At 44.5% G+C, this 14,227-nt stretch overlaps 1 protein-coding gene across 6 annotated transcripts in view; it reads right to left on the minus strand.

The window, feature by feature from the left end:
• Positions 1 to 14,227, minus strand: part of LOC121269532 (rho GTPase-activating protein 32-like) — a 524,870-nt gene that overhangs the window by 168,607 nt on the left and 342,036 nt on the right. For all 6 annotated transcript variants that reach the window (XM_041174188.1, XM_041174184.1, XM_041174187.1 and 3 more), the window contains one exon: positions 3,371 to 3,508. In XM_041174188.1, coding sequence (XP_041030122.1) covers positions 3,371 to 3,508 — 138 coding nt within the window. The remainder of the gene's footprint in view (positions 1 to 3,370; positions 3,509 to 14,227) is intronic.

Raw genomic sequence — 14,227 nt, forward strand, 5'->3', positions numbered from 1 at the left:
ATGAATAGATTGATGCATTTAAGGGCAAGTTAGGTAAGTACATGAGAAATGAATTGAAGGATATTCTGGTGGGAAGTAAGGTGAGACAAGGCTCATTTGGAGCATAAACCTCAGTATAGACCAGAAGGGATAAAAGATCTGTTTCTGCGCTGTAAAATTCTATGCAATCTTGTGTCCTCCCTATGATGTGTTTGTTGACAGGAGCTGCATTTAATCAGCTGGGAGGGTGACTCCACCGCCTTCCCTTCTTGCCCCACTTACCCTAGCATGTTTGCTTGTGGGCTCCTACTGTGTGGTGCCCCCATTCAATGGCAATCCGTGCCTGATCAAGGGACCTGGCATCAGGGAAGTGGGGGTAGTGGGAGTGGCACTGAAAGCCACCTCTTACCCTTGCTGCCAATCCACCCTCCTCCGAGCCCCTTCCCCCCATCACTCACCTGTGCTTGGGTCACTCCTTGATCTGAAGCCTCAGGTGGGTGTAGTACCAGCAGCAGCCACCACCTACCCAATGGTGCTGCTGAATACAGAGCCACCAACCTCTGATTGGCAGGCAGCTCTGGGGTGGGTGGGTGGGGCGGGGGGTGCTGCTGGCCTGTTAGGGGCCTTTCCGAAAAGAGGCAATGTGGGGCAATTGCTGGCTCTTTTGCCCCAAGTAATACAGCTCAAGGACAAAGGTGTCTTGAGTAGAATCAGGTAAGTAGCACATCCACCAAAATAACTGGAAGGTTTATAATCAAAACATTTGAGTGTCCCAGAGTTCTCAGTAGCTAAAATCTGCTCTGCTTCGCCTGAGGTGAGAGCGCTCATTGGGAAGGAAATAGCTGCAGCTTCAACCTTGAAGACATTAATAATCACTGTTGTAATTTTATATTTACACTTTATATGTGCACTTCAAAGATACTTCATTGCCTGTAAAGCATCTTGGAACATCTTGAAAGGCATTTATAAATACGACACTTTCCTTTATTTAGAAGGAGCAGACAACAGGTCTGAATCATCTGTAAACTGAGAGATTATTCAATGAAATGAATCAAATCAAGAACACCAACAATAAGTCAATTTCCAGCTGAGTCCTGCAAACTGAGATTACAGAATCCATTAGTGAGGAAGAGATTGTATTAGGAGGTTATCATCAGTAGTGATAGCACCCTGGGGAATCACTCCATACAGTGACAGGACACCATTAATACTACAACTCATACAAAGTGTACCAAACTATTTGGAATCACTTCAAACATCTTCTGGAAGCAGAGAAAAAGCATTTCCTGTAATCCATGTTGCTGAAAAGTTCAATACATTCTGTGGTCTCCTTTAACCTAGAATAACTGCTCAGCTGGATAGAACATGTGCTTTCTCTGGTTGCAATGTGATGACTTGCTGTAGTAGAATTAGAGAAATAGGCAGTGACAAAAGAGAGGGAGGGCTGGGGTTCACAGTGAGTAGAGACAGAGGGGAGAAGGGAGGAATGAGGGGGAGAGGGGCAAGTGAGAGAGAGGGATGAGTGCTGGGAAGAGTGGAGTGGGGATGTTGGGGGAGGGGAATGGGGCAGAAGGGAGTGGGGGGATTGGATGGGGGGGAGAGAAGAGAGGGGATAAGGGGGTCCTTCTCAGGATGGCAGCCGGTGACTAGTGGAGTTCCGCAAGGTTGGGACCACAACTTTTCACTTTATACATTAATGATCTAGATGAAGGAACTGAGGGCATTCTGGCTAAGTTTGCCGATGATACAAAGATAGGTGGAGGGACAGGTAGTATTGAGGAGGCAGGGAGGCTGCAGAAGGATTTAGACAGGTTAGGAGAATGAGCAAAGAAGTGGCAGATGGAATACAACGTGGGGAAGTGTGAGGTCATGCACTTTGGTATGAAGAATAGAGGCATAGACTATTTTCTAAATGGGGAGAGAATTCAGAAATCTGGAATGCAAAGGGATTTGGGAGTTCTGATCCAGGATTCTCTTAAGGTTAACTTGCTGGTTGAGTCGGTAGTTAGGAAGGCAAATGCAATGTTGGCATTTATTTCGAGAGGACTAGAATATAAAAGCAGGGAAGTGCTGCTGAGGCTTTATAAGGCTCTGGTCAGACCACATTTAGAATATTGTGAGCAATTTTGGGCCCCGTATCTCAGGAAGGATGTGCTGGCCCTGGAGAGGGTCCAGAGGAGGTTCACAAGAACGATCCCAGGAATGAAAGGCTTAACATATGAGGAACGTTTGAGGACTCTGGGTCTATACTCGATGGAGTTTAGAAGGATGAAGGGGGATCTGATTGAAACTTCCAGAATACTGAAAGGCCTGGATAGAGTGGACGTGGGGAAGATGTTTCCATTAGTAGGAGAGACTAGGACCCGAGGGCATAGCCTCAGAGTAAAGGGAAGACTGTTTAGAATAGAGATGAGGAGAAACTTCTTTAGCCAGAGAGTGGTGAATCTATGGAATTCATTGCCACAGAAGGCATTGAGTGTATTTAAGACCAAGATAGATGGGTTCTTGATTGGTAAGGGGATCAAAGGTTACGGGGAGAGGGCGGCAGAATGGGGTTGAGAAAATTATCAGCCATGATTGAACGGCAGAGCAGACTTGATGGACCAAAAGGCCTAATTTCTGCTCCTATGTCTTATGGTCTTATGGGATGGGCAGGGAGAGAAGAAAGGGGATGGGGGAGAGAAGAGTGGAGTTGACGGGGGGGAAGAGAAGGGAGTAGTTTGGGGAAGAGAAAGCAGTAGAGGGGGAAGAGAAGGGAGTAGAGAGGGGAAGGAGGCGAGGGCAGGGAGAGGAGGAAGGGGAGGGAAGCCTGAGGCTGGTAACGGGCTGGCGTGTAGGAAGGCAAAAAGTAGAGAAGGAGAAGGGGAGCAGCAGCACCAGGGTAACCAAAAGAGAAGGAAAAAGAATTGGAGAAAAGAAGATGAGGTCAGCCGGAGGGAGAGAAAGCAGAGCAAGATAGGGGGTGGAGAATAAAAGAGCAGGTGGGAGAGGTAAGGGAAGAAATCAAGGACAAGAGGGCCTGGCCAAGCATCAGGGCAGAGAGAAGCACATGGCTATGCTGCATAGCAGAGAGCAAGGCTTGCCATAAATAAACATGAGCAGAAAAAGGAGGGGGTGTAAGAGGGGAAATAAATGGAGCTATAGTGAGATAGATGGGTCTTAATTTTGGACTCTAAAATGCACATGAAGCCTTGCATGTTGAGGGAGGAGGGGAGCTGTTCCCTGCAATCTTTCTCATGCAGTGTGAGGTTTGTCACAAATGCTACTCCACACATGGACTATAAGGTTTTCGAGAAATACTACTTCAACTGCTTCCCTTCCTATCTCCCAATAATGAACTGTGATTTTTACATTGCCTACATAAGGGGCAGCATGTAGCTGGGCACCATACCTCTGCACTGTCCTTCAGCCAGTCTGTACGTGGTAGCTCTGCAAGCTGAGAAAACCGCCGGTCGTAAATGCAGAGATGGAGGTGTTTATCCAGCACCCGGAAATCTTCATAACTCCTCTTCACAATCCAACTCCTGCCCTGCAGATAGAAGGCAGTTTACTGAAGACACTGAACATATGTCATTTGAGAATCGAGCCAAAAAAAAAATCAAGCAATTTGAAAAAGGAAAACAGCCTGTTTCAACAATTGCCTTAGAAATACATCTTAGTATTTTATTAATTAATGTCAACTGGTACTTTTTTCCGTCCCTGCCAAGGTACCAAAACTGCTTTTATCAAAGTCAGAAATGATATCTTATGTAACTATGACAAAGGTAAACACTCCCTACTCGACCTGTCTGAAGCCTTTGACACATCATCCTCCTCGAATGCCTCACCACCATTTTCTAGTTGCGTGGGGCTGCTCTGGCTTGGTTTCATTTTTACCTAGCAAATCGTAGCTAGAAAATTGCTATCAATGGCTTCTCTTCCCACTCCCACACTGTTAGCTTTGATGCCCCCCCAAGGATTTATCCTTGGCTCCCTCCTATTCCCCATCCTCATGCTGCTCTTTGTTGACAATCATCCAAGAGCAAAATGTCAGATTCTACATGTACGCCTCTGACACCAAACTCTACCTCACCACCTCCACTGTCTCTAAATTGAAAGCTCTAAAGTGTCTTCACCAATATTTATCCCTCAATCAGTATCACTAAAGGGAGAATCTAACCATTTATCCTTGACATTCAATGGCATTACCATTGCTGGATCCCCCACTATCAACATCCTGGGGTTATCACTGACCAGAAACTGAACTGGTCTAGGCATACAAATACTGTGGCTACAAGAACAGGTCAGAGGCTAGGAATCCTGTGGCAAGTAACTCACCTCCTGACTCCACAAAGCTTGTCCACCATCTACAAGGCACATGTCAGGAGTGTGATGGAATTCTCTCCACTTGCCTGGATGAGTGCAACTCCAACAACACTCAAAATGCTTGACACCATCCCAGTACAAAGCAGCCAGCTAGATTGGCATCCCTTCTACAAACACTCACTCCCTCCACCACTGATGCACAGTGCTAGTAGTATGTACCTTGGTGAGTCCCTGCAAGTACAAGATATACTTGCAGGGAGTCACCAAGGCTCCTTGGACAGCACCTTCCAAAACCACAATCGCTACCATCTGGAAGGACAAGGGCGGCAGACACATGGGAATACCTCCACCTGGAAGTTCCATTCCTTCACTGTCCCTGGAACTCCCACCCTAACAGCACCGTGGGTGTACTTCTACCACATGGACTGCAGTGGTTCGAAAAGCCAGCTCATCACCACCTTCTCAAGGGCAACTAGGGATGGGCAATAAATGCCGGCCTAGCCAGCCAAGCCCACATTCCATGAATGAATAAGAAAAACTAGAACAGGTTAGCTTGGTCATTTAGCTCACAGCTGTTTGCGGGATCTTACTGCACACAACTGTGCTGCCAGTTTCTCCACAGTACAGTCGCCAAGATAATTCATTAGCTGCGTAGAACTTTGAACATTCTGAACTCATGATAGAAGCTATTTCTTCAACACTTTACAGTCTCATATCATTTAAATATTTCTAATATTTTAACATATGTTTCCATAAAACCTTAACCACTGATGATGGAGCTCTCCCTCTCTCCCAGGACCCCTCTGGCTAATACCCTCCTGGAGCAGCCTGTACCAGTGAGGGGGGGCCTGGGACAACTGTGCTAATTTTTAAAAAACGTATACTCAATCTTTTTAAGCAATGTACACACTTTCAACATCCAATTGATCCCTTTGATCAAAAAGTACCTCCGTACATTTGTTTCTTCATTATAATTAAACTGGTAACTTGTGGGAAGTGGGAAATACTCACTTGTAGATACGGTACCTAAAAGACATATTTTCTGAACAAGAAAAATTAGAAAGAGGTCCAAAAATCACTAAAAATTTCAGGAAGCATTTGGTTCTCTTCAGGTCCCAGAGTAATTACTTAGACCACTGGAACAGGGAAAAGGCTGTGGGGGAGGGAAGTGGGGCGGAACTACCAATAAAATTTAAACCATTCTATCCCTTAATTTCTACAGAAAAGAAAATGACGAATATGAGCAGTTTTATTAAACAAGAACTACTTTCAGAAGAAACATCTGTGCTCTGTCACAGCATCTGTCAATTTAAACTTTTAATTTCTTATTGCTCCAGTGCCAACTCTGAGGCCCTGGTCCACAAGGAATTAGACCACAGCTTGCTCCTTTTTGACCTTTAAAGCTGCAACACATCAGTGCAAGCAGAAATGTTGCTTTCTCACAGCCTACACATGGCTATACTGAGTGAGTACAGCCAGCTTACACGATCACTGCTACATATTTCAAACACTTTAAAATAACCCAACTCTCTTGGTTCAACAGGAGCATAATCGTGTTCAGATTCTGATGGAAAATGAGTGATGCAGGCTTGTTTCTGCTGACAGCAGTGTATGTGCACACGTTGGGTGAGAGTGTGGCGCCCTTACCCACAATTTCAAAATTCATTGATGACATCAAATTCAAGGGGATAGTTTTTTTAAAACATTTGTTCAAGGGATCTGGGCAGCATTAATTGCCCATCCTTAATTGCCCTTGAGAAGGCGATGGTGAGCTGTCTTCTTGAACTGCTGCAGTCCATGTGGTGTAGGAACGCCCACAGTTCTGATAGGAAGGGAGCACCAGGATTTTGACCCAGCAATAGAGAACAACAACAGTGATATGGATCCAAATCAGGATGGTGTGTGCCTTGGAGAGAAACCTGCAGGTGGTAGTGTTCCCATCCATCTGTTGCAGTCCGGTCTTGGCTTTGGAAGGTGCTGTTGAAAGAGCCTTGGTGAGTTGCTGCAGAGCATCTTGTAGATGGTATACACTGCTGCCACCGTGCGTCAGTGGTGGAGGGAGTGAATGATGAGCATGGTGGATGTGGTGCCAATTAAGTGGGCTGCTTTGTCCTGGATGGTGTCAAACTTCTTGAGCGTTGTTGGAGTTGCAATCAACCAGGCAAGTGGAGAATATTCCAACACACTCTTGACTTAGGTCTTGGAGATGGTGGACAAGAGGTGAGTTACTCTGCAGAATTTCCAGCCTCTGACTTGCAATTATAACCACAGTATTTATATAGCTCGTCCAGTTCAGTTTCTGGTCAATGATAATCCCCAAGAGGTTGATAGTGGGGCATTCAGAGATGGTAATGCCATTGAATGTCATGGATAGATGATTAGATTCTTTCTTGTTGGAGATCGTCATTGCCTGACACTTGTGTGGCGTAAATGTCACTGGCCACTAATCAGCCCAAGCCTGAATATTGTTCAAGTCTTGCTACTTCAGTGTCTGAGGAGTTGTGAATGGTGCTGAACATTGTGCAAGAATCAGCAACCATCCCCACTTCTGACCTGATGGACGGAAGGTCATTGACGAAGCAGATGAAGATTGTAGGGCCTCAGACACTACCCTGAGAAACTCCTGCAGTGATGTCCTGGAGCTGAGATGATTGACCTCTAACCAACCACAACTATCTTCCTTTGTGCTAGGTATGACTGCAACCAGTGGAGAGTTTTCTGATTCCCATTTACTTCAGCTTTGCTAGGGCTCCTTGATGCTACACTGGGTCTAATGCTGCCTTGATGTCAAGGGCAGTCACTCTCACCTCATGTCTTGTACTCAGTTCTTTTGTCCATGTTTGGACCAAGGCTGAAATGAGGTAAGAAACTGGAACTCAAACTGAGTATCAATGAGCAGTTTATTGCTGAGTAAGTGCCGCTTGATGGCACAGTCGATAACACTTCCATTACATTGCAGATGATCGAGTGTTAACTGATGGGATGGTAATTGGCCAGGTTGGATTTATCCTGCTTTTTGTGTAGATGCCAGTGTTGCAGCTGTACTGGAACAGCTTGGCTAGGGGCACGGCAAGTTCTGGAGCACAAGTCTTCAACATTATTGCCGAAATAATGTCATAGCCCATAGCCTCGGCAATTTACAATGCCTTCAACTGTTTCTTGATATTACACGGAGTGGCTAAAGACTGGCATCTGTGATGCTGGGTAACTCCAGAGGAGGCTGAGGTGGATCATCTCCTTGACACTTATGGCTGAAGATGGCTACAAATGCTTCAGCCTTGTCTTTTGCAGTGATGTACTAAACTACCCCATCATTGAGGACGGGGATATTTGTGGAGCCCCCCTCCGCCAGTTAGTTTTTTTAATTGTCCATCACTATTCATGACTGGACATGGCAGGACTGCAGAGCTTAGATCTGATCCATTGGTTGTGGACTTGCTTAGCTTTGTCTATCACTTGCTGCTTCCGCTATTTGGCATGCAAGTAGTCCTGTGTTGTAGCTCCACCAGGTTGACACCTCATTTTTAGGAAAGCCTGGTGCTGCTCCTGCCTGGTCTCCTGCACTCTTCACCGAACCAGAATTGATCCCCCAGCTTGATGGTAATGATAGAATGGGGGATATGCTGGGCCATGAGACGACAGATTATGCTTGCATACAATTATGCTGCTGCTGCTGCTGGTGGTCCACAGCATCTTATGGATGCTCAGTTTGAGTTGCTATACCTGTTCGAAATCTATCCCGTTTAACATGGTTGTAATGCCGCACAACATGATGGAGAGCAACCTCAATGTGAAGACATTGGGACTTCATCTCCACAAGGACCGTGCGATGGTCACTCCTACCAATACTGTCAAGGACAGATGCATCTGCAATATGTAGGTTGATGAGGACGAAGTCAAGTAGGCTTTTCCCTCTTGGTGCTTCCCTCACCACACGCTGAAGACCCAGTCTAGCAGCTATGTCCTTTAGGACTCATAGAAATAGGAGGTGGTGATCATTCGGCCCCTCAAGCAGGCTCCACCATTCAGTATGGGCATGGGTGACCCTCTTTCTCAACACCATACTCCCACGCCCTCCCCATTTTCCTTGACACCTTTAAAGTCTAGAAATCTATTTCCTTCTTAAATATATTCAGTGATGTGGCCTCCACAGCCCTCTGTGGTAGAGAATTCCATAGATTCACCACCCTCTGAGTGAAGAAGTTTCTCCTCATCTCAGTCCCGAATGGCCTACCCTGTATCCTGAGACTGTGACTGTGAGCCCTTGTTCTAGACCTTCCACACAGAGGAAACATTGTCCCTGCATCCAATCTGTCCAGCCCTGCCAGAATTCTATATGTTTCAATGTAATCCTCCCTAATTTTTCTAAACTGCAGTGAATACAGCCTACTCAACCCAATCTTGCCTCATATCCTGCCATCCCAGGAATTAGTCTGTTACACTCCTGCACCCCTTTGCTGTACTCCTGCTTTGTTAGGTAAGGAGATCAAAACTGCACACAATAGTCCAGGTGTGGTCTCACCTGTACAGCTGCAGTAAGACATCCTTGCTCCTGTACTCAAGTCCTCTTGCAATGAAGGCCAACAACATACCATTTGCCTTCTTACCTGCCTTGCTTTCAAACTATCACCATTTAAATAATACTCTGCCATTCTGTTTTTCCTACCCAAGTGGATAACTTCACACTTATCCATGTTATACTGCATCTGTTAAGTATTTGCCCACTCACTCAAATTGTCTAAATTACCTTTTGTTCATGGGATGTGGGCATCACTGGCTAGGCCAGCATTTAATTCCCCTTATTCAGAGGGCACATTGCTGTCAGTCTGGAGATACATGTAGGCCAGACGGCAGACTTCCTTCCCTAAAGGGGGGTATTTACGACAATGTGGTCATCAGACTTTTAATTCCAGATTTTTATTGAATTCAAATTCTGCCATGGTGGGATTCAAACCTGGGTCCTCACAGCATTACCCTGGGTCTCTGGAATACTAGTCCAGTGACAATACCACTATGCCACCACCTCCCCTAAATAATGAGGAGTGTAAAAAATTACAGGAGGGGTAAATAATTGGCAAATTAAGTTCAACATGGATAACATTCTCTCTGGGTTTCGGAGCTCAAGCAGTGGCTGAGTCACAGTGGCACATCCGCAAGGCTGAAAGCTACATGGATAGCACGTTCAGAGAAGTGGTCACGCCACAGGTTAGGAACATGGAGGCAGAAAGGGAATGGGTGACCACCAGACAGTCCAAGAGAACTAAGCAGGTAGTGTAGGAGTCCCCTAGTGTCCAGCTCGCAAATCAGTTGTCAATTTTGGTTACTGGTGAGGGCATTGGTACCTCCAAGGAGTGCAGTCCGAGTCAAGTTTGTGGCACCATGGGCGGCTTGGCTGTCCAGGAGGGGAGGAACAGAATTAGTGATAGGATATTCATTAGTTAGGGGAACAGACAGGCGTTACTGTGGCTGTAGACGTGACTTCAGGATGGTATCCAAGGTCAAGGGTGTCACAAAGCAGTGCAGGACATTCTTCTGGAACAGGTGAACAGCTAGAGGTCGTGGTTCACGTTGGTACCAATGGCTTAGGTAGGAAGGGGGATGTGGTCTTGCAGACTAAATTTAGGGAGCTGGGTAAAAAATTAGCGAGCAGGACCTCAAAAGTAACAAACTCTGGATTACTCCCAGTGCCATGTGCCAGTAAGTAAAGAAGTAGGAGGATCAGGCACATGAATGCATGGCTGGGAAGATGGTGCAGGAGGGAGGGCTTTAGATTTCTGAGGCACTAGGACTGGCTCTGGGGGGAGACAGCAACTCTACAGAGCCAGGACCGAATTCCTTGCAGGGCATTTTGCTAGTGCTGTTGGGAGATCTTTAAACTAACTCAGCTGGGGTGTGGGAACCAGGAGAGAAAATTAAAAAGTAATATCAAGGTGCACAAAATACTGGGGGACACAGATTGCACTAGAATTGAGAGTAGTAAGCTAACAGGCTGACAAGAGGAGATAATAATTCTCATAATGTTATTTGAATTTATTGTAAGATACAATAATAGTGAGATGTGTGTGTGTGAGGTTTAATTGAATTAGAGGTAGCTAGATAGTCTGGGTGCTTTGACCAAAGGAGAGGTTAGGTTTGAAATGTTAATTAGATAAACATGGGGAAGTTTAGAAACATAGGTGTCAAGGGGATATTTGCATTTTGAAATAAACCAGACTAGGCTGTTTTCAAAGGCGGGGTGAAATGTGTCACCCAGCCAAGTGAAGTTTAGAAACGGTGTGTTTATTTTTCCCAAAGATTACTGGTAAAATTTAGTGCTATGAGAGAGCATTATTACCAGGGAGATAAAGTGCAAAGACAAGGTGAAACAATGGGTATTTGCATTCAAAGAAAAAGATATGTATAAAGGAGCAAGGCCTGTGTGTAAGGGAAGGCATTTTTAAGATCTTACAAGTGTGAGAAAGCCTTCCGCATCTATGCCTCAAGCTGCTGTCTTTGAAGTGAAGAAAACTCACTTGGAAAGCCGCTTGTTCAGGGCATCACGTTTCTTTGCCAGGCTCTTTTAAAATCTGAGTGTCTTATTATTGCCTTGATGATAGTTAAGATTGATTAGGGAATTAGAAATATCATAGTAGTAATTTGTAGATCTATGTATGTAATTAAAGTCATTTCTTCTAATAATAAATATTTAATCTAGTTTTGTAAAAACCGATAAGATTTGGTGGTCTTAATACTACTGAATTCAGGGCACGCATCTCAAAATTTATACAAATTGCAAAACAAGTTGTGGCAGTTGTTTCAAGTTTCCCTTGGGGATTTCAACTCAGCATTTACCATCGGCTGTGCCATAACATAGGCAGAGTCAGAATAAAGGAGAAAGTAATGAAGTCTAAATCAGGGTTATATTGCATGTATGTGAATGCATAGAGTGTAGTAAATAAGATTGGTGAGTTACAGGCGCAGATTGCTATGTAGAATTATGACTTGGCAATAACAGAGACCCGGCTTAAGAAAGGCCGAAATGGATGGTAAATTTACCGGGTACAAGGTGTTCAGGGAAGACAGGGCAGGGAGAAAGGTGGACAAGTGGGTGTATTGGTTAAGGAGAGCATTGCAGTGCTGGAGAAAGATGATGTCCCGGAGGGTTCAAGGACAGAATCCATTTGGCTACAGCTAATGAACAAAAAAAGGGTGCAATTACATTGCTCAGTATAGCCTACAGACCGCCAATTAGTGGCAAGGATGTAGAGGAACAAATCTGCAGGGAAATTAAAGTGGGATGCAAACATTATAGAGTAGTTATAATGGGGGACTTTACTTACCTGAATATAGACTGGGATAGTGATAGTGTAAAGGGCAGAGAGGGGCAAGAGCTCCTAGAGTGTGTTCAGGAGAAATTTCTATAGCAGTATGTGTCCAGTCCAACAAGAAAAGAGGCACTGCTAGGCATGGTTCTTGGAAATGAAGTGGGCCCAAAGGGTCAGTGGTGGAATACTTAGGAGACAGTGATCATTGTATCATAAGGTTTAGGATGACGGTAGAAAAGGACAATGTGCAATCCAGAGTAAGATTAATTAACTGGGGGGGAACTGACTTCAATAGGGCAAGAACGGAGCTGGGCCAGATAGACTAGAGCCAAAGGTTGGTTGGAGAAACTAGCTGAACAATGGGCTACCTTCAAAGAAGAAATGGTTTGGGCACAGTCGAGGTATATTCCCTCAAAAGGGAAGGGTAGGACAAACGAATTCAGGGCTTCCTGGATGAAAAAGGGAGATAGAAATTAAAATAAAGAAGAAAGAAATGTGCTTATGACAGGCGTCAGGTATAAAATACAACTGAAAACCAAGATGAATATAGAAGGTTCAGAGGAGAGGTGAACAAGCAAATAAGAGAGGCGAAGGGGGGTTATGAGAAAAGACTGGCAGCCAACAAAAAGAGGAATCCCAAAGTCTTCTAAAGGCACATAAATAGTAAAAGGGTGGTAAAAGGAGGAGTAGGGCCAATTAGGGACCAAAATGGGGATTTACACATGGAGGCAGGGGGCATGGCTGAGGTGTTAAATGAACGTGTTGCATCTGTCTTCACCGAGGAAGCAGATACCACCCAGGCCGTGGTGATAGAGGAAGAAACTCTATCACTAGAAGGGTTCAAAATTGATAAAGGTGGAGGTATTGGATAAATTGTCAATACTTTAAGTTGACAAGGCACCGGGACCGGGTGAGATGCATCCAAGGATATTGAAGGAAATGAGAGTGGAAATTGCAGAGGCACTGGCCATAAGCTTTCAGTCTTCCGTAGACTCAGGGGAGGTGCCAAAAGACTGGAGAATTGCAAACATTACGCTCTTGTTCAAAAAAGATTGTAAGGTTAAGCCCAGCAATTACAGACCAGTCAGTTTAACTTCAGTGGTGGAGAAGCTTCTGGAGAAAATTATTCAGAATAGAGTTAGTAGTCATATGGAAAATTGTGGGTTGATTAGGAAGAGCCAGGATAGATTTCTTCAGGGAAAATTGTGTTTACCTAACTTGGAGTTTTTTTTGAAGAGGTGACAGACGGTTGATGAGGGTAATGCTGTTGATGTGGTCTACATGGACTTCCAAAAGGCATTCAGTACAATGCCGCACAACAGACTTGTGAGAAAAGTTATAGCTCACGGAATAAAAGGAACATTAGCAACACGGATACAAGATTGGCTGAGTAATAGGAAATTGTGAGTAATAGTTAATGGATATTTTTCAGGCTGGAGGAAGGTTTGTAGTGGAGATCCCCAGAGGTCAGTATTGGGACACTTCTTTTCCTGATATATATTAATGATCTAGATCTTGGTGTGCAGGGAACAATTTCAAAGTCTGTGGATGATACAAAACTTGAAAGCATTATACACTGTGAGGACGACAGTGTGGAACTTCAAAAGGGCATAGGCAAGTGGTGGAATGGGCAGATAGTGGCTGATGAAGTTCAATGATGAGAAGTATGTGATGATTCATTTTTGTAGGAGGAACATGGACAGACAACATGAAATAAGGGGTAAACTCTAAAAGGGGTGCAGGAGCAGAGGAACCTGGGCATATATGTGTATAGGACATTAAAGGTGGCAGGACAGATGAAGAGAGCAGTTAATAAAGCATACAATATCCTAGGCTTTATTATTAGAGGCATAGAGTGCAAGAGCAAAGAGGTTATGCTGAACTTGTGTAGGACATAACTGGAGTATTGTGTACAGTTCCGGGCACTACACTTTAGGAAGGATGTGAACGCATTGGAGACAGTGCAGAAGAGGTTTACAAAAATGTGTCTACAGTTGAGGAACTTCATTTATGAAGATAGATTGGAGAAGTTGGGACTGTTCTTGGAGAGGTGAAGGCTAAGAGGAGATTTGATAGTGATGGTCAAAATCATGTGGGAGCGGGATACAGAAGATAGGGAGAAACTGTTCCTGCTTGGAAAAGGATTGAGAACGAAGGGGCACAAATTTGAAATGATTTTCAAAAGAAGCAAATGTGATGTGAGAAAAAAATTTTTTCACACAGTGAGTGGTTCGAGTCTGGAATGCACTACCTGGAAGTGTGGTGGAGGCAGGTTCAATCAAGGCATCAAGAGGGCATTAGATGATTATTTAAATAGAAACAATGTGCAGGGTTACAGAGAAAAGGCAGGAGAATGTCACTGAGTCATAACACTCATTCAGAGAGCTGGCGCAGACATAATGGGCTGAATGGCCTCCTTCTGCACCGTAACAATTCTGTGATTCTGTGCTAAATGTGAGGTTTGGTTCTACATTTCTGTAGAAAGAATAAGAGGTCACTGATGACTTAGAAGAAGCAAGGCTAGGTAGGGTAGATGAACAAAGAAATCCCAGAGTACAAATACACTAATCACAAAGTAGCGCAAAAGCAAAATACTACGGATGTTGGAAATCAAAAATAAAATTTAAAAATGCTGGAAA

Source organism: Carcharodon carcharias, chromosome 25, assembly GCF_017639515.1.
Source record: "Carcharodon carcharias isolate sCarCar2 chromosome 25, sCarCar2.pri, whole genome shotgun sequence".
NCBI classification, from domain to species: Eukaryota; Metazoa; Chordata; class Chondrichthyes; order Lamniformes; family Lamnidae; genus Carcharodon; species Carcharodon carcharias.